Genomic DNA, 25,513 nt, shown 5'->3' on the forward strand with positions numbered 1-25,513 from the left:
GTTTATGTAATACTCAACCTTGATCAAACAGATTGTCTCTGATTTACCACTTATGCCTTCAACAGAGTTAACAAATACTTAAATGAACAAAAAAACTACTTTTTATGTCCTCATGGCAGTCATATAAAGGTATTATCATCATCTTAACACTGAGGGTCTGGGCTTTCACTTCCTCAACATCCACGGGACTTCACAGATTTGCCAGGCCTCTGACTTCTCTTCCAAAGACAGGCACCTCACTTTAGCATGTCTCCATACCAGGCCCTTCCCAATCACACATCCCTTTAAAATATCCTGCTCATTGCTGCTTCACTAAATGTTCTAGTACCTATTAATTATGCCTTTGTTGTCAATGTCAGAGTGGCTAGACAAAATACGTCGTAGTGTTCTATAAGCCAGAATTTCCAACAGAAATCTGAGGTAAAGGTAGCAAATACAGATGGTTATGTAGTAATGAGTAAGCAATGAAAATGTTTAAGAATGCTCATGAAAGTTTATATTAAGGAACATCCTGCATATATTTTCTCTTGGCACTAAACAGCTGTGCAAGAAAGGGGGAGTTAAAATACATAGGGATTCTATGTAAACATAAACACACACACCCTAATATGTGTTAGAAAAATTCCCAAGTTTTCAAATTTTAACGATCACTCTGAAACAATCTTTGAAAATGTCAGTTAATCTATGTTGATGATATACTCACTTGTGGCTTCCCACTCTGACTTACTTAAGGTTCCCTGAAATTAAAAAAAGAACATTTTTAGATTGAATATATAAGTACATAAATGCCTATTTTTCAATACTGGACAGAAGTGCCCAAACACCCCCACTTCACTATAAATATAAGTTGACCCTTGAACAACACAGGTTTGAATTATGCAGCTATAGTTATATGTGTATTTTTTTCAACAAATAAAATAATCTAAATGTGTTTCTTTTTCCTTTTTTCTTTTTCTTTTTTTTTTTTTAAAGATTTTATTTGACAGACAGAGATCACAAGCAGGCAGAGAGGCAGGCAGAGAGAGAGGGAAGCAGGCTCCCCGCTGAGCAGAGAGCCCAATGCAGGGCTCGATCCCAGGGCCCTAGGATCGTGACCCGAGCCAAAGGCAGAGGCTTAACCCACTGAGCCACCCAGATGCCCCTCCTTTTGATTTTCTTAATAACATTTCTCTAGCTTACATTTTTGTGAGAATACAGCATGTAATACATATACAAAATATGTATTAATTAACTGATCATGATATTGGAAGGCTTCTGGTCAACAGTTAGCTATTAGTTATTATTAAAGTCTGGAGTCAAAAGTTATAGGTTTACTTTTGACTACATGGGGAATCACCCCCACACTGCCCAAGCGCCAACTATACACATAATTTAATGTTACTATTATTGTGAACTAAATATGTAAAAGAAATCAATGAGATTTTAATGTTATCCTCTAAATTTTGTCCTTTTGCCTAATTCTCTAAACCACTGATTCTCAACCAAAGGGTGAATTTGTGTAAAGAGGGTACTTGTGCATGTGTGTAACTAGAAAAAGCATCTACTTATATTTTTAATTTGGAAAATGAAAAAATAAAAAAACCTATCTTGAAACATCTAGTAGCATAGGAGGAGGGAATAAGATTTTTCATTCTTTTACAAAGGAATCACAAAATACGTATCATTCAAAGGAAATAAATTATGTTTAAAATAGTTACCAAAATACTAAAAAACAAGTTTATATAGTCATATATATGCTGCTTTGCACATACACTAACAAGACAGAGTAACTGATACAATTCTGAAGAAGTGATGAATATAAACGATAGTCTAAGATATCCCTGGATATGTGTTATGCAAATATCTGTAATTTCTATTGATAGCAAAGTCACAGCTATATCTAATACCATTTTGGTACTACTGCATTCTTAATTAAAGAAAGCGTGAACTTCCATGCAGAAGTCAGTGAAAATGGAGATGTAGTTTTTCTCCATGTAAGTTCATGAGCCCATGAATTTTATCTATGGAACATAATGAGTCAGCAGTGCCTAGGTTAAGACATAATGACATAGACTGGGTGCCTGGGTGGCTCAGTGGGTTAAGCCGCTGCCTTTGGCTCAGATCCTGATCTCAGGGTCCTGGGATCGAGTCTCGTATCCCGCTCTCTGCTCAGCAGGGAGTCTGCTTCCCTCTCTCTCTCTCTGCCTGCCTCTCTGTCTACTTGTGATCTCTGTCAAATAGACAAATAAAATCTTTAAAAAAAAAAAAAAAAGACATAATGACATAGAAAGAAACTCTCCAATCAACTTGTAACTTTCTCCCCAGCCTTATCACTCCATTCTCAGTACTGACATAATTCCTTTTCTATTCTGTTTCTAAAAAGGGGAAATATACTGACATGTATCTGATTTGTAAACCAATGAAATAATTTCGTAAGTTTCCATAAAACATGAGCTTTTGGTTTTCATTTTCTAGAAAACACGCTACACGTGAAAACTTACCAAAGGTAACCTTACTTGACTGTTCTTCATGTACTCTGCTGCATGTTCATAGTCATCTATCTTCTCAGAGGCAAGTTTGGAATTCTCATTTGCTGGATATGGCTAGGGAAGCAAGTGAAATTCCTAGTTAGGAAATTAAATGAAACTTATAATTCAGAAGTAAAAACAGGAAGTCACAGAAAAAAATAATTAAGAAAATAATCCTTAAGTATTATTTCAGCAATACAGACCACACATACTTTTGAAATACAGAAAAAAAAATGGGAGAAGGGGATCCTCTCCTAACAAAGCAGCTGTTATCAACAGTCAACTTTGATGATAATCATAGAATATTTATAGTTAGACAAAACTGTACCATTTATTTAATCACCTCCAAGGACCACTGCAGCAAACACTTGCATCTCCCTGACTCCCAGGGAAAGATATTTTCTGTTCTGACACAAAGCTGAAGGAAGTTATTATCAAAAGAGCTAAATATTAATTTAAACATTATGGTGATGTACCAGCCATCAGAAACATGAACAGAAATTATAAATAATACAAATGAAAAACTCAAAGTCCTGGGGGAAGATGGTGGTGGAGTTAAGAGGCCCAGAGGCTCACACCTCATACTATGAATTCAACAAAGTAACTATCAAGTCATCCTAAATACCCCAGAAATCAGTCTGAAGACTGGTAAAACAAACTCTACAACTGAAGGTAGAGAAAAGGTAGAAAATGCAGAGAGACAGTTTGGGAAAAGCAGATGGTGGCCACTCTGGTGGGGAGGGAGCTGCAGTCACTGAGAAGGATGAGAAACAGACCAATACACAGGGAAACATACGGGGAAAACAAATACTCATAGTACTTGGCTTGGAAAGCAAGAGGGCCTGAACTTCCCGAGTTCTTGCAACCAGCAAGGCTTAAAGACTGGTTGGTGTGTTTGGCTCTGGGAGAGCTCAGAGGAGGACACTGGGGCTGCTGTTGAAGAAAAAGCACAGAAACAGCCTGCAGACATATAACATGGAAAGAGCAATCTGAAGAGTGCCTGGGGAAGACACACAGTGGGAAGGTTAACTGCTCATCTCAGAACATGCCCCAGAGAGACAATGATCAGAGACTCCTCCAAGAATAAAGGAACTGGCTGGCATCATTTCGCTTCATGGTCCCTCAGCATAAACATTAGCCACCTGCAGGAACCAGTGCTTGTGAACATTCACTATCTAAACTGCTTAAGACCATCCGACCCTGCCTACACTCTGGTGGAATGGCCCTTCCCAAGAACCCTTGCCTCAGTCCCACTGTGGTGGGCCCCCTCCACAGAAAACGGGCCCAAACCCGTACCCACATATCTGCCTACCTAGGTGTTTTGCAGGGCCTCAGTTCCAGCAGCAGAGCAAGAAGTCCTATCTCACAAGCAGACCAGAGCATATCTTGATAAAACACACATTCAAGCCAGGGAACAAATACTGCTCACAACAGGCAAAGACAGCCTCTGCAGATGACTAGCCTAAAGGACAGAGAAATCAGGACACAACAGCATAGCACACAAAACACAAACTGAAGACACTCCTGCACACACCAGGCCCTGGGGACCAAGGGGCACTACACAGCAGAGAACTAGAGAACCTCTCTTCCTAAAGCCATTATCCTCAGAACTAGGTGTAGCTAACTTTCCAAACACAGAGAGACACAGACAAAATAAGAAGAGAAATTTGTCCCAAATAAAATAATAGGACAAGGCCGTGTTTGGAGATCTAAGTGAAAAAGATACAAGCACATGCCTGATGGAGAATTTAAAGTAATGATCATAAGAATACTCACTTGACTTGAGAAAAGAATAGAGGACATCAGTGAGACCATTAACACATATAAGGAATAACAGAGAGATAAAGGGATTAAGAAACAAAATGAGAAACATGCTTAATGGAATGAACAGCAGGCTGAAAGAAGCAGAGGAACAAGTTAATGACCCAGAAACATAGCAGTGGAAAATAATCAAGCTGAACAAAAGAGAAAAAATAAATAGAACAAAAATAAACTTAGGGAACTCAGGGACCCCCATCAAACATAGTAACATTCATTCATAGTAACATTTATAGGTGTCCTAGAAGGAGAGAGGGGCAGATAATTTATTTGAAGAAATTAACAGCTGAAAAGTTCCCTACTCTGGGGAAGGAAGCAAATATGCAGATCCAGAAGCACAGAGAACCCCCATTAAAATCAAGAAAAGCAGATCCACACCAAGGCATGCTATAATTATATTTGCAAAATACAGTAATGAAGGAAAAATATTAAAAGCAGCAAGATAAACGGAGTCATTAACTTAGAGGGGAAAACCCATAAGGTTAGCAGGAGATTTTTCCATAGAAACTCGATGCCAAAAGGGAGTGGAATGACATACTGAAAAATACTGAATGGGAAAAATCAGTAGCCAAGAATACTCTATTCAGCAAAGCTACCACTAAGAACAGTAGGACAGATTAAGAGTTTCCCAGACAAACAAAACTAAAGGAGTCTGTGACCACTAAACCAGCCCTATAAGAAATATTAAAGGGGATTCTTCAGGTGGAAAAGAAAGACCAAAAATAACAGTATGAAAGTAGGAAATACAGAAGCAGTAAATATGAATGTTTCTGTAAAAATTCAGTCAAGGAACTCTCCAAAATAAAAGGATATAAGACTGGACACCATATACCTAAAACCAGGGAAAAGTAAAGAATGGGTTCAAACTTAACTATCAAATTAATATAGACTGCTATATGCAGAAGATGCTATATACACATGTAATGGTAACCACACGTCAAAACCACTAATATGCAAGGAATAAAAAGAAAGAAATCCAAATATATTACTAAAGAAAACCTGCAAACTATGAAAGAAAGAGAAGAAAGGATCAGGGAAAATCTCTAGAAACAACTACAAAACAAATAATAAAATGGCAACAAATACATATCCATCAATAATTACTTTGAATGGAAATGGACTAAACATACCGATCAAAAGACATGGGGTAAGAGAATGGATAAAAAACAAGATCCATCTATATGCTGCATACAAGAGATTCATTTTAGTCCTAAGAACACCTACAGATTTAAAGTGAGGGGATGGAAGGGTGCCTGGGTGGCACAGTCTATTGAGTGTCTGACTCTTGGTTTTGGCTCAGGTCAAGATCTTGGGTACTGGGATTAAGCCCCATATCAGGCTCTACATTCAGCAAGAAGTCTGCTTGGCATTCTGTCTCCCTCTCCTTCTGCCCCTCGCTACTTCCCATTCTCTCTCTCTCTCTCACACACACAGTAAAATAAATAGATCTTTAAAAAAAAAAAAGAAAGTGAGGGGATGGAGAAACGTTTATCATACCAGTGGATGTCAAAAGATAGTAGTAGCAGTACTTATATTGCAAAAAATAAATTTTTTTAAAATTAACATACAATGTATTTTTTGTTTTAGGGGTACAGGTCTGTGATTCATCAGTCCAACACAATTCACAGTGCTCACCACAGCACATACCCTCCCCAATGTGCAATATATTTCAAAACAAAGACTATAAGAGACCAAAAGGGGCAGTAGATAATAATAAAGGGGATAATCCCCAAAGAATTATGACAATTGTAAATGTTTACGCCCCCAACATGGAAGCACCCAAATACATAAAACAATTAATAACAAACATAAAGGAACTCACTGATAAAAATACAATAATAGTAGGTAACTTTAACTGCCCACTTATATCAATGCACAGATCATCTAAACAGAAAATCAACAAGGAAACAATGGCTTTGAATAACACAGCCGACCAGTTGGAGTTAACAGGTATATTCAGAACATTCTATCCTAAAACAGCAGAATACACATTCTTTTCAAGTATACATGGAACATTCTCCAGAACAGACTGCACATTAAGCCACAGAATAAGCCTCAAGAAATTTAAAAAAGATCAAAGTCATACCATGCATCTTTTCTGACCAGAATGCTATGAAACTAGAAGTCAAAAAAAAATGTGTAAAGACCACAAATGAAGGGAAGTTAAATAACATGCTACTAAACAATGAACAGGTCAACCAGGAAATAAAAGAAAAAAAAAAGTAAATGAAAACAAACAACAGTCCAAAACCTTTGGGATGCAGCAAAAGCGGTTCTAAGAGGGATGCTTATAGCAATACAGGCCTACCTCAGGAAGTAAGAAAACTCTCAAATAAACAACCTAACCTTACACCTAAGGTATCTAGATAAAGAACAACAAACAAAACCTAAAATCAGCAGGAGGATGGAAATAATAAAGATCAGAACAGAAATAAATGACGCAGAAACTAAAAAAATAGCTAAACAAAAAGCAATGAACCTAGAAGCTGGTTCTTTGGAAAAAAATCAGTAAAACTGATAAACCTCCAGCCAGACTCATCAAGAAGAAAAAGGACCCAAATAAACAGAATTACAAATGAGGAAGGCAAAGTAACAACAAACACCACAGAAATATAATTATAAGAGAACATTATGAAAAATTATATGCCAAAAATTGGACAGCTAAGAAGAAATGGACCAATTCCTAGAAATCTATAAACTACCAAAACTGAAAAAGGAAGAAATAGAAAATTTGAACCTGCAAAGAAATTGAATCAGTCATCAAAAAACTCCCAACAAACAAAAGTCCAGGACCGATGGCTTCCATGCAAATTCTATTAAACATTTAAAAAAGAGTTAATATCTATACTTCTCAGACTATTCTAAAAAACAGAAAAGGAAAACTTCCAAATTCATTCTATGAGGCCAGCATTGCCCTGATACAAAAACCAGATAGACACCACACACACAGAAAGAACTACAGGCCAATACCTCTGATGAATATAGACACAAAAATCCTCAACAAAATACTAGCAAACTGGGTTCAGTAATACATTTTTAAAAAAATCATTCACCAGGCTCAGTGGGATTTACTCCTGGGGTAAATGAATCAGTTGTGATACATTACATCAATAAGTGAAATGATAAGAACCATGATCATTTCAATAGATGCAGAAAACACATCTGACGGAGTACAACATCCACTCATGCTAAAAACCCTCAACAAAGTAGGTTTAGAGGGAACCTACTTCAACAGAATAAAGGTCATATATGAAAACCCAAAGCCAACATCATCCTTAATGGGGAAAAACCGAAAGCCTTTTCCCTAAGAGGTCAGGAACAAGACAAGTATGGTCACTCTGACCATTTTTATTCACCATAGTACTACAAATCCTAGCCATAGCAATCGGATAACAAAAAGAAATAAAAGGGATCCAAATCACTAAGGAAGAACTAAAACAAGAAATGGACTTTTAATTACAGAAAACAAATGGATGGTTACCGGAGGAAAGATAGATGGGCCGGATGGGTGAAACAATGGGCAGGGATTAAGGAGTACACTTGTCCTGATGAGCACTTGGTGATTAAAATGAAAACTTAAGGGGCGTCTGGGTGGCTCAGTGGGTTAAGCCGCTGCCTTCGGCTCAGATCATGATCTCAGGGTCCTGGGATCGAGCCTGGCATCAGGCTCTCTGCTCAGCAGAAGCCTGCTTCCTCCTTTCTCTCTGCCTGCCTCTCTGCCTGCTTGTGATCTCTCTCTGTCAAATAAATAAATAAAATCTTAAAAAAAAAAACCAAAAAACTTAAAGAAACAAAATACAGATAAAAACTTGAGTCAAGAGAGAACACTAGGAGTTCAAGAAGGTAACGAAAATAACCCAGTCTCCAAATTATGGGCAGTCTCCATATTTCACACACACACACACACACACACACACACACACACACTGATTTGTTGTTAAGGTTAAGTTGGTCAAATGTTTATTCAAATTATCTCAATTATTATTTATTTTTTTAAAATATTTTATTTATTTATTTGACAGAGAGAGATAGCAAGAGAGGGAACACAAGCAGGCGGAGTGGGAGAGGGAGAGGCAGGCTTCCCGCTGAGTGAGAACTTGATGCAGGACTCAATCCCAGGACCCTGAAATTATGACCTGAGCCGAAGGCAGGTGCTTAATGACTGAGCCACCCAGGCGCCTGGCTCAAGCATTGTTTTTAAACCATTTCAAGTAGCATCCCCTTATACTATGAAATGAACTGCTCTGTAATACATGTACATCAGAACAGAATGAACTATATAGAATACTTAATATTTTTAACAACCATTTATTCTACAAAGCTTACATATTCTTTTTAATTACTTTGTCTTTTTGCAGCAAATCCGCTGGCAAGGACTCAGTTTACACCCAGATCTCCCTGATCAGTTTTGAAGAAAATGATCCGGAAATGTCTACTTTACTATCTTCTCTTTCCTCTTTCTTTATATGCATCCTACAATAAGCTCAGATACTAAATTCGGCTGTTTGCTGTTTAAGTACATGTTTTAGTACATGCAAAGCACCAGGAAAGACGACACCCTACAGGCGTGTGTGTGTGTGTGTTGATTTGTATACACACACTTTTTCTAGTTTTCTATTCTCCCTCAAAATAAAAACAAGCTTCTCCTGCTAACATAAAGTAAATACAAATATTCTTAATTCTAAAATATAGGAAATACAACTAATGATGAATGTAACATTTTAGTGGTTTAATGTTTTCAAAAAATAATTTAGGATTTAAAATGGACGCTTCCTCAGGGCGCCTGGGTGGCTCAGCGCGTTGAGCCTCTGCCTTCATCTCGGGTCCTGATCCCGGGGTCCTGGGATTGAGCCCTTGTATCGGGCTCTCTGCTTGGTGGGGAGCCTGCTTCCTCCTCTTTCTCTGCCTGCCTCTCTGCCTGCCTGTGATCTCTGTCTGTCAAATAAATAAATAAAATCTTTAAAAATAAAATCACCTATATAAACTAAAGAAAGTATGAAGGTTAATAGCTTTGTAACCTTGAACAAGTCACATATCCTCTCTGGGCCTCAGACTGCCCATTTTAAAATATGGATGGTCACTGTTTTGCCTACTTTGTGGGGTAATTAGCAAAATAAAGAGTATGCTTAAAGTACTCTAAAAAAATTCTAAGTTGAATGAACTCTCTGAAGAAGTTCAATGATCAGTTGATTAATATGATCCTGTTGATCAAGAATAAAAATGTTGGGGCGCCTGGGTGGCTCAGTGGGTGAAACCTCTGCCTTCGACTCAGGTCATGATCTCAGGGTCCTGGAATTGAGCCCCACATCGGGCTCTCTGCTCAGTGGGGAGCCTGCTTCCCCCTCTCTCTCTGCCTGCCTCTCTGCCTACTTGTGATCTCTCTGTCAAATAAATAAAAATTTAAAAAAATCTAAAAATAAAATAAAAATGTTCACTCACCATTTTAGACTAATTAAATATTGAAAAAGGACGTAAGGAAAACTAGTCCATGGCTATCCACTATATTTAAAACCTGAATAGAAACTGTCATTGCTACAATTAGGGAAAGCACGAAGGAGTCCAGAAGCAGGTCCCAGCAACAATATAGTCTAAAAGACCAGAATTTTGCCAGATAGTCAGCAAAGAACAAAATTAGGCATGGTATGATCTCAACATAGACGCTGGCCAGGAAGATTTTTAAATGAGTAATGTTAACGAAAGGGCAATCCTGTGAAGAAGTAGTGCAATAATGCACCCCTGGGGACATTTGGTAATGTCTGGGGTCATTTTTGAATGTCACAACTGTGGGCAGGGGTGCTACTAAAATCTAGTCAACAGATGCTAGAGATGTTGTTGAATGTCCTAGTGTGAATAGAATAGTGCCCAACAACAAAGAAATTAAAGTCTAAAATGCCAATAGCCTTAAGGTTAAGAAATCCTATTTAAAAGCAATACTATCCAGAAAATAGAATTTGATGGAAACACTGCTCACTCACTCTTTCATTCATTCAAGTATTTCCTGAGTACCCACCAAGGAAAGTTTCTGTAATGAGCTCTGTCCTAGATGCTGAAGAGTCTATAGTGATACAAAATAATCTGCGATTTATATAAATATTGAGCATCTATATAGCCTTGAAAGGAATCCCAGAAACAGTCAAACAAGTTTACCGAGACCTGGAATGTTTAAACTTTTCTAAACACCTACCTCTAGGGCCTGCATTCGTTTTAACAGCATTTTATTTTCGTTGTTCTTAATCTTTTCTTCATAGAACTCCAGAAATGTTTTTTTGTAGACTAGTTTCATGTTGTACTTCTTTGCCATTCTGTCCAAAACAGATTACTTAATGAAAATGTTTCCAAAATATTTATAATTCCTCTATAGTTTACTTTCACATAACAGTGACAATGTCTGGGGATCATCAAAAAACTATTATAAATTCACAACAGGAGAATACAAAATGAACGAAGAGTAACTTGCCAATAATTACATCTATAAGATAACATGCATCCTAAATCTCAGTGGGTCACAGGAAACTCTATTACTGTAACAAATAGGTCAGGAAATAAAATGAAAGCTATGAGATGGGGATGAACATCTATAAGGAACACTTTTCTATTAATTCCATTTTATTTAACTTGATCCCTCACAGTGGCATTAAGGACAGCTACCATTCCTTCTTAAAAGAGCCTCTTTCATCTCTTTGATTCTCTGACAAGATCAGTATTAATTTTTAAACCACATCTTGGGCTGCTTCTGCACAGTTTGTTCTACAAATTTCTTTTACCTAACTTCTAATGTTCTCAAGTTTGGCCCAGAGCATTACTCATTTTCCCTTTCCTGACTTCACACAGCATGCCAACAGTCATCTGTAGCTCAGCTCTCTCTTGTCATCTCATTTATTCCACTGCTTCCTAGAAATCTCCACCAGGATGCGTCACAGGTATTCTCCAACTTCCAAATCAAGGCTGAACCCCACTAGACTGTTCTGCCAATCTTTGCTACTTTAGTAAATCTATCTCATGATTCAGGCCAGAAACCTCAGAGTTCTCCATGCCACCATCCTCTTTCCAATGTTGCACACATCACTACATCCTCTGTTTACCTATAAAATATTCTTCAAGAAGTTCTTAACACTTCATTGGCCACCATCTTGCTTTAACTATCACCACCACTAAGCTATACTACATTGCTTGTTTCCCTGCTTTCATTCTTATTCTCCCTCAATGAATTTTCCAACTACAGCCAGACTGAGCTTTCAAAAAAATACATACATGTCACTTCCCTCATCTATGCCCTGCAGTGGCTTTCTAGCCCACTTAATAGAACACAATTCAAAAGCCTTTTGCATGGCCTCTAATGCACTCATCTATAAGAAATGGTTCCTTGGGGTACCTGGCTGGCTCAGTCCATACAACTACACAGTATGTGACTCTTGATCTCAGGGTCATGAGTTCAAGATCCACACTGGGCACAGACCTTATTTTTAAAAAATAATAATAACAATGCTGTCTCATCTTGCGCCACTTGGGCCCCGATTCCTTACAACCCACACAATGGTTTGCCTTCAGCTCATTCACATATATTGTCCCTATACCTGGAACATTCTCCCTTCTAGTCTTCAACTGGCAAACTTCTTTTCATCCTTTAGATGTTGACTTAAACATCACTTCTTCACAGGTGGATTCCTTAAATAACTCAATTACATGAGATCTCCCTGTTATACTGTTTTTTTCCTACTGCATTTGTCAAAGTTTATAGTATCTGTATTTGTTGACAACATAAGGAGTCTGGAGGATTATCTCAGGTAGAAGGTAGAGGAGGAGATGAAGGGAAAATAACTCTTAAATAGTCAACAAGAAGGCTTATGAGATGCAAGGACAATGAAAAAGAATATGTGTGAGAGCCACTGGGATACGTATGTAAGAGGCATATGTAAGACAGTGCTCCCCATAATTTGAATTAACCCTTCTTGGAAAGACAATGTAAGTTAAGAGTCTCTTTTATTCTAGGCAGTTCACTTTCTACCATAAGTCTCCAAAATAAGCCTTCAGAAATAAAATCAAGTTGTACACCTTAGAAATAGCAAAATTACAAAGAACTAAGACTCAATTTGTCCAATTTGAATAGCTTTGCCATACAAAAGCTAACTATGTTTTTGTTCAGTTTAATAAAACTGCAAAAGAATATCTCAGAATCCTATGCATTTTTCAGATCCTGTCTCACTGAATGTGTAACTGTTAAATAGTCTTTAAAAAATTTATATTATAGTGATGATTTGTGACTATACATGAGTATCACCATTAAGCAAATTAAGTACAAAAATTGCTAGGGCTTCCTAGCATTTAAAAAAATCTTTCATTTTAAAGGCACCTGAGTGGCTAGAGGACACCTAGAACCAGGTGCATGAGTGGAATACATTCTTGAATCAGGATCTTATTATCAACACTGCCTATGTGACGTACGAAAGTTCAAAGCTATAGTGAAATGTAAAACAACTTTCAATACCTATCCTCATCAAAGGAGGAGTTTTGCTTTATGAAGACTCATTTATATTACAAAGTTACTAACAGTTTAAAAAAATACATTTCACTATTTTCAATGCCAGGTATTTTCTGCCACAAGATGAAGGCAACAACAAAGTCTCCCTTTCTTATCTACAGGATAAAGTAATTCCATGGTTAAAAGAAAACTAAATAAGCAAGGTATAAGAAGCTACGGCATAAACCTGAGCTTGAGGTTAGTTTCTCTTTTTTCTTTTTACAAGGCTATACTTTTTCTTTGGTTTCCATTTAAAATAAGGAATGAACAAAAATACTAATTTTGTTTCTTTCTCTTAAGGCAAAAAGAGAAAAGTAACAGATTAATGACATTCTTACTCATTTAGCAATGGAAAATAGACCAAGAATTCAGGGACATCCACAACACCTTCCAAGTTGAAGTCATATTTGCAGCCAAATAAAGGATAATCTCCTTTCTTCTGAAACTTCACAGTATATATCTCATTCCCAAATGATTCTGTTTCTGAAGCTTCAAGGCGTCTTCTATTAAAGGTTATCCCCAAACCAAAATAAAAAGATTAAAGCTTTATTAGCTCAGACTTATTCTGATAAGATTATGCATGTGAAAAAACTACAAGATGCAATTTTAAAAAGATACCTGATCAGCTTTTTAACTGGATCTGAACTACTTTTAAGAAGCAATACATTAACAGATCATTCACATGCTCACTAATAAAATTAGGCTGGAAACAGGCTTCACTTCATTATCGTGACTACTAGTTACGTCTTTGAGTAGCACTACAGCCTCTGGCTGGGTATAGCATAGGTCTCCAATTTACCCATAAAGATGTTTTAAAGATTCATCTGTAAATCTACGTTTTAACCTTAAATGTTGAGTATCTACTCAAATACATTATCAAAGTATTCAGCCCTTATAAGATCAACATGGCATGTTTTATGAACTCTATTTCTGATAAACATTTGCTACTTTACAATAAGCCTAATTCTGAGTATCTTATAAACAACAATATATCAAAAGCACTTACATTAGTTCAAAGCTATTGGGAGTAGTACCAATAAAATAACCTCCAGGGCTCAGTCTCTCACAAGCATTTCTGAGCATCATGTCAGCCTGCTCATAGGATTCAAATGAATAATGACAGACAAACTGACAACTGCAGATGTCAAAGCACATTTCTGGGTCACGAAATTTGTTAATCAAAAGTTCCTGAAACAAAATTAAAAATTAAAATGGGTCAGGATTTTGATGTTAACTACAATATAAAAACTTTTTTGCCAATTAATTTCTAGAATTAGGGTCCTTAAAATAAAGTAGATATGTCCTCCCAACTACCTATTCTTTCTCTCATTATGTATAATGAGGTCCACAATGAAATGATCTTTTCCTTCTGGTTCAACAGAATTTGATTCCCATTTTCAAGGTAATTTAAAAACTAAGGATGAAATCATGTTTCAAAATCTATCAACCAAATATGACATTTAAAAGAGTTGATGCTTTTATTTGGCTTTACTTCAAGGCTAAAGTAAAATATCAAACAATAACTGTGATTTAAAAAAACCAAACACTCACAAAGCTGGCCTTTGGGATACTTTTTAAAAGTGCCAGTGTTTTTAAAGGTTTCCAACATTCTAGCAGTATACTACCATTTTTCCTTCTCACTTTCATAACGCCTCTGTAATTATTAAACTTTATAGTTAAGAAATTCAGAAACAAGTGGAAAGTGCAAAACATCAGATTCTGATACATTGGGAAACTACCCTAATAAATCACAAGGTAAACAAAATGTAAGTTCAGTTCTATTTTAAAATACTGGAAAATAAATCTTGTCTGAATAGAAAAGCAACAAATGATTTCTAAACTTCAGATTACTAGAAGTAAAAATCCCCCAGAAGTACTCAGTGGGTCATCTAAGGAAATTTATCATTAATAGAATTTCTAGCTGAAACTGAAAATACATGTCCTGAGACTTATAGTGTTTCAAAGTACATTCTAAAAGAACTAACTGCTTTTTAAACACATCACTCAGCCAAACTAAAAATATTAAACATAAATTGACAAACTGAAAAACATTCCGTACCTTTGAACAATCAGCAGTTACAAATTCTGCACTGAAAATATATTCGTTATCACGACAACGATTTTTCATGTCCTCATACCGCTGCTGACACTGTTTGACAGAAACATCAGCAATATCTGGAAGTAGGACAGGCGTTAGTAACTGGCAACAAAGGCCCACAGAGATAAGATGTAAATGCTAAGATGGTTCAAATCTAGACATTTAGCAAGAAATCTATCCTTAGTAAGAGCAAAAAAGGTCTATTTCCTTTAAAACAAAAAGTATCTCTTCTAATGTAAGTGCCTTATTATTTTTCAAAAAGATAAAAAGCCCTCTCAATAGATAGTGATAACAGAAAAGTTCTACCATGATTTTTAAATGCTTATTCCAAGTTAAATGCAGAAAGTTTAGACTCCAATTTGAATTATAAAATGTAAACTATAGGCCCAACTTTGAAAATATCAAGGCCCAGCTTTGAAAATATCAAGTTTATTTTTTCTTAATAAAAAGTTACTTGCTTTTTCCTGTGGTGGGATTTGCAATGATGTTGCAAAAGCACTGGAAAGTAAAGCTGGCACCTTATCATGAATACAAGCTAGTAGTGTACCAAATGATACAGGTAATACTTGATATCTTCTTCACTATTATAAACTAGCATGGAGGAAAAACCAATTTCATTTTAAAATGTTCTTGATAAAGCAGTAACAGTTGATTTTATTAAGTCTTGGCTCTTTTTTAATATTCTGTGTAATGAAATGGAAAGTAACAGAACATCTGTGCTCCCTAGTGAAGTCTGAACAGGACTGGTGTGACTGTGTTGTGAGCTATACTGGCCACTTTTTTTTCTTTATATAATTTTTTATTTTTTATTAACATATAATGTATTATTAGCCCCAGGGGTACAGGTCTGTGAATCGCCAGGTTTACACACTTCACAGCACTTACCATAGCACATACCTTCCCCAATGTCCATAACCCACCACCCTCTCCCTCCCCTCCTCCCCCCGGAAACCCTCAGTTTGTTCTGTGAGACTAAGAGTCTCTTATGGTTTGTCTCCCTCCCGATCCCATCTTGTTTCATATATTCTTTTCCTAGTCCCCAAACCCTGCGCGTGGCATCTCAACTTCCTCATATCAGGGAGATCATATAATTGTCTTTCTCTGTCTGACTTATTTCGCTAAGCATAATACCCTCTAGTTCCATCCATTTTGTCGCTAATGGCAAGATTTCATTTCTTTTGATGGCTGCATAGTAGTCCATTGTGTATGTGTGTGTGTGTGTGTGTGTGTGTGTATATATATATATACCACATCTTCTTTATCCATTCATCTGTTCATGGACATCTAGGTTCTTTCCATAGCTTGGCTATTGTGGACATTGTTGCTATAAACATTCGGGTGCACATGCCCCTTTGGATCACTACGTTTCTATCTTTAGGGTAAATACCCAGGAGTGAAATTGCTGGGTCATAGGGTAGCTCTATTTTCAAATTTTTGAGGAACCTCCATGCTGTTTTCCAGAGTGGTTGCACCAGCTTGCATTCCTACCAACAGTGTATGAGGGTTCCGCTTTCTCTGCATCCTCGCCAGCATCTGTCATTTCCTGACTTGTTAATTTTAGCCATTCTGACTGGTGTGAGGTGGTATCTCATTGTTTTGTTTTTTTTTTTTCACAGTCAAGTGTTTTCACTTGAAAGCAACACTGACAGACAAACTGGTTATTTAGACTTTATAATCTGGCAGACATTTTCTTGAAAATGAATCAAGTGAGATTTCAAGTGAGAATTACAACTTGAAACACTTGCTTCTACCACCATGGGCTGGGTGTCTTCCCAATACTCAAAACTTTTCTGATTGGCGTTAATATTAAAAAAATGTGATTTCTTGATGTCAACATTTAGAAGATCTCCATAACTTTAGTGAACATTATTTTCCAAATATCACAAAATCTTGCAGGGCAGAAAATCCATTCAAAGCACAAGACAGACCAATGGATTTAAGTATAATAGAATACAAAAATTTCACTGACACAGATTCAGATGCTACATTGTAACTATCTTTAAGGAACTACTACCTGTGAAGTTTGGATACAGTATGAAATATGAATATGCTCAATTATCTGAAAGGACTGTTAAAGTAGCCCTTCATCTTACAACTACTTTTCAAATAACACATCTCAACACAGTGAATGCAGAAACAGGTATGAAAACCCAGTTGTCTCCTATTATTCCAGACTCTAAAAGTATTTGGAAAAATATTTTAAGTGCCAGTCTTCTTGCTAAACTTTATGTTTTAATGAATAAAAATACTATTTTAATTCTCAATTTTAATTTCTATAATCAATAGCTATAGCCACATATACAGTACCTTTCTGTGGTTCTCAATCTTTTTTTTTTTTTTTAAAGATTTTATTTATTTATTTGATAGAGAGAGAGAGAGATCACGAGCAGGCAGAGGCAGGCAGAGAGCAAGGGGGAAGGAGGCTTCCCGCTGACCAGGGAGCCTGATACGAGGCTCGATCCCAGAACCCTGAGATCATGACCTGGGCCAAAGGCAGAGGCTTAACCATGTGAGCCACTCAGGAGCCCCTGTGGTCCCCAATCTTAAAAATAAGGGTATACAGTGTTTATAAAACCAAAAAAGTTAAGTGCTAATTTAGGTAACTTCACAGGTGGTATGTACTTCACCTCATTGGAAGAATATAACATCTGCTTGTCCCACTTTAGTATTAGGCTGATTAGTGGGTTCAGGTGCTTGATTCATTCAGTTACTAAATTCCATCAACCTCTCTCACCTAATAGCTTTAGCAACTTTTTATGATTGTTGCTTAGATCTATCATTTCATCAAAGATGGAAAATAGTGACTTTCATCAGTGCTACTGCACTTATTCATTCTGAGTTTTTAATAGAGTGGAATTTCCCTTTTCAACCATTTGGTCATCTTGAAATACAGTTCACATCGGGTAAGGAAGATACCCCAACCATTAATTTATGAATTGCAGAATGATGAATAAGTTTCCTAGCTTACTCCAAGGGTGAACAACAGGTTTTTTTCTTTTATTTGATGTGTTTCAATCCACTGAAATCACTATTCTTTTTGATGATGAAACTGTCCTATCTTTGCCCAGTGGAAGTTTCAAGTTTGTGCTTTACACATGACTACATGACTCCACCTTTGATTACTTCCCTCCTTTTAGGGAGGACAAGTTATCCTGGGCTCATTAACTATACTATGTAACACCATCAGTAAAATCTCAAAACTCATTTGAAAAAACACCCATCTCAAACACAGCCACAGATATCTTCTTCTAAGATATTTTAGTGTCATGTGATACTGAGATTCTGTTTATTTTCCAATTACCTGATGGATCACAAATTATTCTTTCCCATGTCATTATTATCTTACCTGTACAAACTAGCTTGTTAATTCTTCCCTTTTTCCACTTGAGCAAATCTCCACCTTTACCACATCCCAGGTCCAAAACAGTGATATCACGTTTTTTTTTCTGTCGTACCTTTTCTAAAAATTCCCCTAAAAGAGAAAAATGTCATAATAATCATTTCTCCATTTTTACTACAGCATGAACTGTTTGTTACACCTAATACCTACTAACACCTGCCTGACATTATTATAAACTATTACATGTTCTTTTATGTAGTTAATTCATAACTTCTGGTGAACATTTCATTTATATCAGAATATATGTCTGATATTTTAGAAAGTTCATATAGGTTTGTGAAGATTATTTTTAGAATTTGACTAAACACTGAATAGCAGACATTTTAAATTCTAATTAATACAAGGAAGTTCAACACTTGTTCATATGAAAAAAAATTACTCACTTTTTGTAGTATTCTCTTTCTAAAAACTAAACATTTAGCTTATAATATACCTAACTAATTCAAAATAATTATGGAATAATAAGAGTGCCTGACTTTTATAAAAGATGTCAGGCTTACCACCAAAACCAATACAAGAACTAGTCCAAAAACTATACATACCTCTCAATTTTACTGTGATGAAAATTCTTAAAGCACTCCAAAAAAATGAAATCTTTCATCCCAATCTACCAAATCACCTTGATAACCAATGAATAGTATTAGTAGGACCCCATACATCAATAGTCAAATGGTTCAAATATCAGTTAAAGGCATGTTAGTATTCTTAGACAACTGAAGTATTCAGCAATTCTAAAACCTGATATAATACAAATTTGTAGATCTACTCTTCCTCTATTACTCTGTGTTTAACATTTCCTATTTCATGTGTGTACCATTTTGACTGCTAAAATATTCACAGGGAGCCTGGGTGGCTCAGTCAGTTAAGCATCTAACTTTGGCTCAGGTCATGATCTTGGGGTCCTGGGATCAAGCCTGGGTCAAGTTCCCTGCTTAGCGGAAAGGCTGTTTCTCCCTCTCCCTCTGCCTCCCACCACCTGCTTTCTCTCTCTTAAAATAAATAAACAAAATCTAAAAAAAAAAAAAATATATATATATATATATTCTATATGAATATTTCTGGCTTTCACTGTCCATAGGACCTTAAAATAATTTCAATAGAAGCACAAATGTTCTATATTTAACTTTCTGCTATCAATCTTAAAAAAAAAAAGCATAACAGAGTACCCAGGTAGCTCAGTTGGTTAACTGGTCAACTCTTGATTTTGGCTCAGGTCATAATCTAGGGTCTTGGAATTGAGCCGCATATCAGTCTCCAAGCTCAGTAGGGGATCTGGTTGAGGATTCTCTCTCTCTCTCCCTCCCTCTGCCCTTCCCCCAATCCATACGAGCACACACACATGCACTCTCTAAAATAAATAAATCTTTTTTAAAAAATAGCATTAACAAATACGGAATAAGTAAAAAACGACTGTAACATCTCTTTATTTCCATACAGTAAGACTAGTAAGAGAGAAAATCATTATGAAACATTACTCAGAGATACCTTTATCACATTCAAGAGTTACTAAGCTGTACAAACAAGAAAGAAAAAAATGAATGACCAAGAATGGGCATTGAGAAGAGAAAGGTTAAAAGCCAGAGAAAGAAGTAGCATAGACCACACTGATTACACCAGGACCAGAAAGACAGGTGCAGATAGCAATGCACCCATGAAGGGAGTTGCTTGAACAGCTGAAGGAGGAAAGAATAGTATAAATACATGGAGAGAAAAATTTTTGCTAAGTTTGACTTAAGACTTTTAAAAAATGACCTGTTTCCCTGATTATAAAAATAATACAACTAATGATGTGAAAAATATGGCTGAACTTAAAATATTTATTCAATGAATAAACATATAAATAAATGACACATCAGAAAAAAATACCCTAGAAGCTATCTATATTACTGAGGATGATGAGGAAAAGAGGAAAAGAAAAAATGAAAAGAAATTAGGACTAGAGTCCATAGATTACCTTAGAAGTATAGATTAAAAATGCCACAATACTAACCTTAAAAATAAAAGGGGAGGGGTTGACGAGCCAACATTCAATTACCCTAGCTGAAAACTAGTAGAGACAAATAAATCATATTTCTGTAATAAAACATGAATATTAAAAACAAAGTGAGACAGAAAATATTAGTATGTGTTCAAAATAATGACCCTAGTTCCCATTCCTAATACTATTCAGAATGAATAATGTATCTTTAATTATTGGGGAGCCTGGATGTTTCAGTCAATTAAGCATCTAACTTGATTTGGGCTCAAGCCATGGTCTCAGGGTTGTGGGATCGAGCCCTGGTGTCAGGCTCTGAACTCAGCGGGGAGTCTGCTTGAGATTCTCTCTCTCCCCCTCTTCCTCTACTCCTCCTGTTTGTGCTCTTTTTCTCACTCTCGCTCTAAAATAAAATAAGTAAGTCTAAAAAAAAAAAAAAGGTAAATTATTGGGGCGCCTGGCTGGCTTAGTCTGTAGATCATGTGACTCTTCATTTTGGGGTTTTAATTTCAAGCCTTATGTTGGGTGTAAAGATTATTTTTAAAATCTTTAAATAAATAAGTAAAATAAGAATTAGTAAATTATCATCAAAACTAGTAGGAAGTGCCCATAATTAGCACCTTATTCTTTCCAGTGTAACCATGAAAGCATTTTCACTTTATCTGAGGCTGGCTTTTTAAAAAAAAACCAAACAACCCAAAAACCTTACTTAAAAAACTTCAAAACCCACTGGCTTTTAAAAATCTTCTAAACTTGGGACGCCTGGGTGACTCAATTGTTAAGCACTTGCCTTCAGCTCAAGGCCCTACATTGGGCTCCATGCTCAGTGGGGAGCCTGCTTCTCTCTCTGACTGCCACTCGCCCAGCTTGTGCTCTTTCTCTCTCTCTGACAAATAAATAAAATCTAAAAAAAAAAAATCTCTAAACTCACATAAGGAATCTGACTAGATATACAAAGCAATAAATATATTCTGAATCAGATTTTTACCAAAGATTTCCATTTTAATTCTAAAGATGAGTTTCCATAAATAAAATGCAGGCTCCAAAAAGTTGAACGTCTTCATCAAGTCTCAAAGTAAACTTTATTTTTCCCTAGACACTTCACAAGAAAAACAAGTACAATGAAAAATTTCCACATGACCTTTTGACTCATTAAAGGTCTAGAGATGAAAAATCATGACCCTGCCCATTATCTTGACTTACTAGAAGCTGAATACTTAATCCAACATTATATCACTGTTCTAAAACTATTAAGAGTAAAATAGAATAATTACTTAATAGCACTAGATAATCTTACGTATAAAAGGAGCATACTGCCTTTTGAAAGCCCAATTAACTTATGAACTTAATATCAATTAAACTCATATATCTTATGTAGTCCAAAAGTAAATATGAAAAGAATTATCTTGAAGGTCTAGTTTTAATTGTTGCTCCAGTTTTATGAAGTCAAGACTTGGTAATTAATAAACAGGAAGGAAAGACTTAACAATTTAGCATATGAGTAATCATTTGGGAAAAAAAATGAAACATAAGCAGAAATAAAAAACTCCAAGCTATAAATCAAAAATCAATCAATCATACCAATGAGGACGCTTTTCATCCAATTATTAAAGTTTCTTAGGTAAAAAATACGACTTTGGCTACGCTTCTCCAAACCAACTTCCTGTAGTTCATTATAGTGGGCAGCCACAGCCGAACTGTGTCCCTCTTCTAACTTCTAAAAATAAAAGAATGAAACAAAATTAAGAATCAGAACATGGCAAAAATAAGCTAAAAGAGCATCTGACCTATATAAGGATAAAATACAAATGAAATTGGTAAACTTGAATAAGCAATGGGATGGATGACAAAAATCCCACTAATTATAATCACACATAAGATTTGTTCTCTCCTGTTCCCTATTTTTAAAAACATCTCTTGGTTTAAGATTTTCATCTTGATCTTTCATCTGTATCATTTTGGTCTCAATGTCTAAATAAAACCAGTACTCTTCCAGAGTTCTGATTTATTCAATTCAATAAATGTCAGTCAGTGGATTGGGTTCCTACAAGAGAATAAAATAGGAACAAGTTATATTTTTTATATTATTATGTAAAATTGATGTAAGCATTAAATGAGATAACACACACAAAGGAATTAGAACTCATTAAGCTATGTTCAGGGTCAATATTTTGTTTGTTTGTTTTTTTTTTCTTTTAATGTATTCCAACAGTTTCCATTTGGGCTACCTACCTAAGACATCAAGCATTCTGTAAAAATGCCACAGTTTATAAAGGGCTTCAAATTCCCACACTTCTCTGTTCAACCAAAGTGCTTCATCTTTTACCTGTCTGATGTATCAGGGTTAATATTTTTACTTGGAATAAAGGGTCTTGCTGCTGGTAAAGTTTGAAAACTGTGTATAATACAAGCTCTTCTCTGTTACAAGGATTCACACCGTACCAATGGCAAAAGCCTGGCCTAACACTTTACTCTCCAGGACTGATGCCAGAACTTTTACTCATTCACTAAAGTACTCCTTCCATCCAAACTCATCTTCTGCCTCAGATTCCTGTGTAATATAATATTCCCAGATGAAAATAACTTGCTGTCCCTTGTTCTACACTACCCATCCAAAATATCAGGCTTAGGTAACTACCCCAGTGAGAAGCTGAAAACAATATAGTTAAAGGAATCACATTAAAGGGGGTGTAATGTTGAAATTTATCTTTTAAATCACAATCTCTATTTCTGATACAGGAAAGTGATGAACACATAATAAAAAAGTAAAAAAAGTGTATCATTTGGAACTTAACACTTGTCTTTTTTAAAACACTGAGAAAAAGCAAATTATAAAAACTAGCTTTCAGGTTTCTAGTGAAATAAGTTCTTAAATAACAAAAATTATCTCAATTAGCATTAAGTTTCACCTAAATAAAAGCAACTGAATTACAGGAGTTAAAAGCCTACTCTATCTTAAGACATTATCTATTAGTAATAGAACATTCTTAAGGTTTAAGATTAAATAAAAAATATTCACAACAGTTCCACTTTTCAATGACACATCCCATTATGAATAAAAAAATACATTCAACATACTTTTTGCTTTTCAGGAACATCCTCAAGTTCTATTTTTCTCTTTTTCTGTGTGCTATCTCCAGTAGAAGGTTCATCTTTTGGAAAATCATCTGTTTCCATTCTTCTTTTCCTTGAAATGCCTTCATCATCACCAGAACCTTTTTCCTCTGGGACAATTTCAGCATCAAGTTTCCTTTTCTTGGTTGGAGTATCTTCCCCACAACTAGAACTTTCCTTTATAAGATCATCTTCAAATTCCATTTTTCTCTTTTTTGGTGAGTCTACTTGTCCACAGATAGAAGCCTTTTCAGAAAGGCCAGTCTCAGGAGTGGTTGTGTTTTCATTAATACTGAATGAAGATTCTGTTTCCAAATCGACTGATGCTTTTGCCTCTTCAAGAGAGATCTTTCCACACTCCTCTGCTTTCGCAGAATTTTCCATTTTTGCTTACTTAAACAGACAGTAAAACTTCATGAACTAACACTGGAATGGCAAAAATGTGGTATTACTGGTAAACACGAGTACTGAAACTTTAAATCAATTTTAACCAGAAGCCAGCCATTTCATTTCAGTAACCAACTAGGGTTTTTTAAAAAATCTCATTACAGTGAGAATACTGAAAACATTAACTGATATATGTTACAGATGAATCTCTGAATATATGGAAGTACTAATTATAATGCCTAAACATACACACAATCTTACCCATAAAAGTCATTACTGGCATTGAAACTGACTGATAAGTTGGGGGGAGGGCATTACACAAGCACTAGTTCCATTTCTATTCTGATCCTCAATTTATAGCCTTGGTTCCCAAATTGTGAGTTGGACACTATAACAAACTTGTACAGGCACAGCAGGACACTTTAAAATTTTAAGGGAAACCCTGGTATCTGACATATGGAAGATACCACAAATACAGCTTCAAATAGAGCACAGTGTCAACTGAATAGACCACACTACATTCCTTTCAATGCTATCAGAACTTGTGAAGCTGAGATTTTGGTGGCACCACAGGAAATCAATGTGAAACGGGAAATGAAGTTGGCAAGGTCAAATCTTATTTCAAAGCTTGAGAAACTGTGCAGTACCCAATAGGTGTACACATCCCGTTAGTAAGCACTGATGGTTAACAAAAAATTAAACACCAACATTTTTTCCTTTCAACGTGTGTATTATTTCTTAAGTAGTTATTAAGACATAAATACTAAATTCTTTGGATTAAACTACTTAATAAGCAGAACTGGTGGGTATTTCTTTTGACCTAGTGATACTAAAAAAATAAAAATTCAGAGACTAAGGCACCAAGAACAGGAAAAGTCTGGGAACCTGCAGTTAACTTCTGAAATCCTTATTTCATAATGGGTGCCAGAATTAGAAAGTGAAGACAGCAGAAATAGCTTTGGACAAGAAGTTTCAAAACCCAGTCTGCAACTTAATGACTATTAAGTCTCCTTCAAATGTTCATAGGCTTATGAGTAAAATGGAAGGGAGACAGAAATAAGTAAACTATGGAACAGGAACTTATTCGGTCATTTGACAATTCTACTATACTTCAACTACAGAGGATCTCAATAAGGCACTATGTGGTTAGTCTTCAAGAATCTTACAATCTATATACCATTTTAAAAATGTTAGGCTGTGGGGCGCCTGGGGGGCTCAAGTCAGGGTCCCAGGATCCTGGAATCTAGCCCAGCATCGGGCTCTGTGCACAACCGGGAGCCTGCTTACTCCCTCTCTCTCTCTCTGCCTGCCTCTCCACCTACCTGAGATCTCTCTGTCAAGTAAATAAATAAATCTTTTTAAAAAAATAAAATGAAATAAAACATTAGGCTGTATTATTCCAACCAAATGGAGAAGGGAGATTAAAAGTCCAAAAACTGGTAAGATTCAACAAATTCAAAACCGGAAAGTTAAAAAAAGGTGGGCGAAAAGTCTTTTGAGTGAAGGAATAGAACAAGAAATGAAGTTGCTTAAGAGAATGGGTAAAAACAAGTCTTTATAAACCAGGAAGGGTTTCAAGGGATATTAGTTTTCACTACCCAAGGTGTAGGTAACAAAATACCAAGACGTGCCAAACTAGGAAGATTACACACACACACACACACACACACACACACACACACACACACACACACAC

At 36.0% G+C, this 25,513-nt stretch overlaps 1 protein-coding gene across 1 annotated transcript in view; it reads right to left on the reverse strand.

Moving 5' to 3' along the window:
- The window catches only part of RNMT (RNA guanine-7 methyltransferase), a 30,652-nt gene that overhangs the window by 4,177 nt on the left and 962 nt on the right, over positions 1 to 25,513 (reverse strand). The window contains exons 2-10 of the mRNA XM_059409124.1: positions 23,395 to 23,856; positions 21,898 to 22,033; positions 18,288 to 18,413; positions 14,903 to 15,018; positions 13,850 to 14,031; positions 13,182 to 13,346; positions 10,510 to 10,627; positions 2,481 to 2,582; positions 704 to 737 (exon numbers count right to left, since the gene is read on the reverse strand). Of these exons, the coding sequence (XP_059265107.1) occupies positions 704 to 737; positions 2,481 to 2,582; positions 10,510 to 10,627; positions 13,182 to 13,346; positions 13,850 to 14,031; positions 14,903 to 15,018; positions 18,288 to 18,413; positions 21,898 to 22,033; positions 23,395 to 23,814 (1,399 nt within the window). The 5' untranslated portion in view covers positions 23,815 to 23,856. The remainder of the gene's footprint in view (positions 1 to 703; positions 738 to 2,480; positions 2,583 to 10,509; positions 10,628 to 13,181; positions 13,347 to 13,849; positions 14,032 to 14,902; positions 15,019 to 18,287; positions 18,414 to 21,897; positions 22,034 to 23,394; positions 23,857 to 25,513) is intronic.

This window comes from Mustela nigripes, chromosome 8, assembly GCF_022355385.1.
Source record: "Mustela nigripes isolate SB6536 chromosome 8, MUSNIG.SB6536, whole genome shotgun sequence".
Classification (NCBI taxonomy): Eukaryota; Metazoa; Chordata; class Mammalia; order Carnivora; family Mustelidae; genus Mustela; species Mustela nigripes.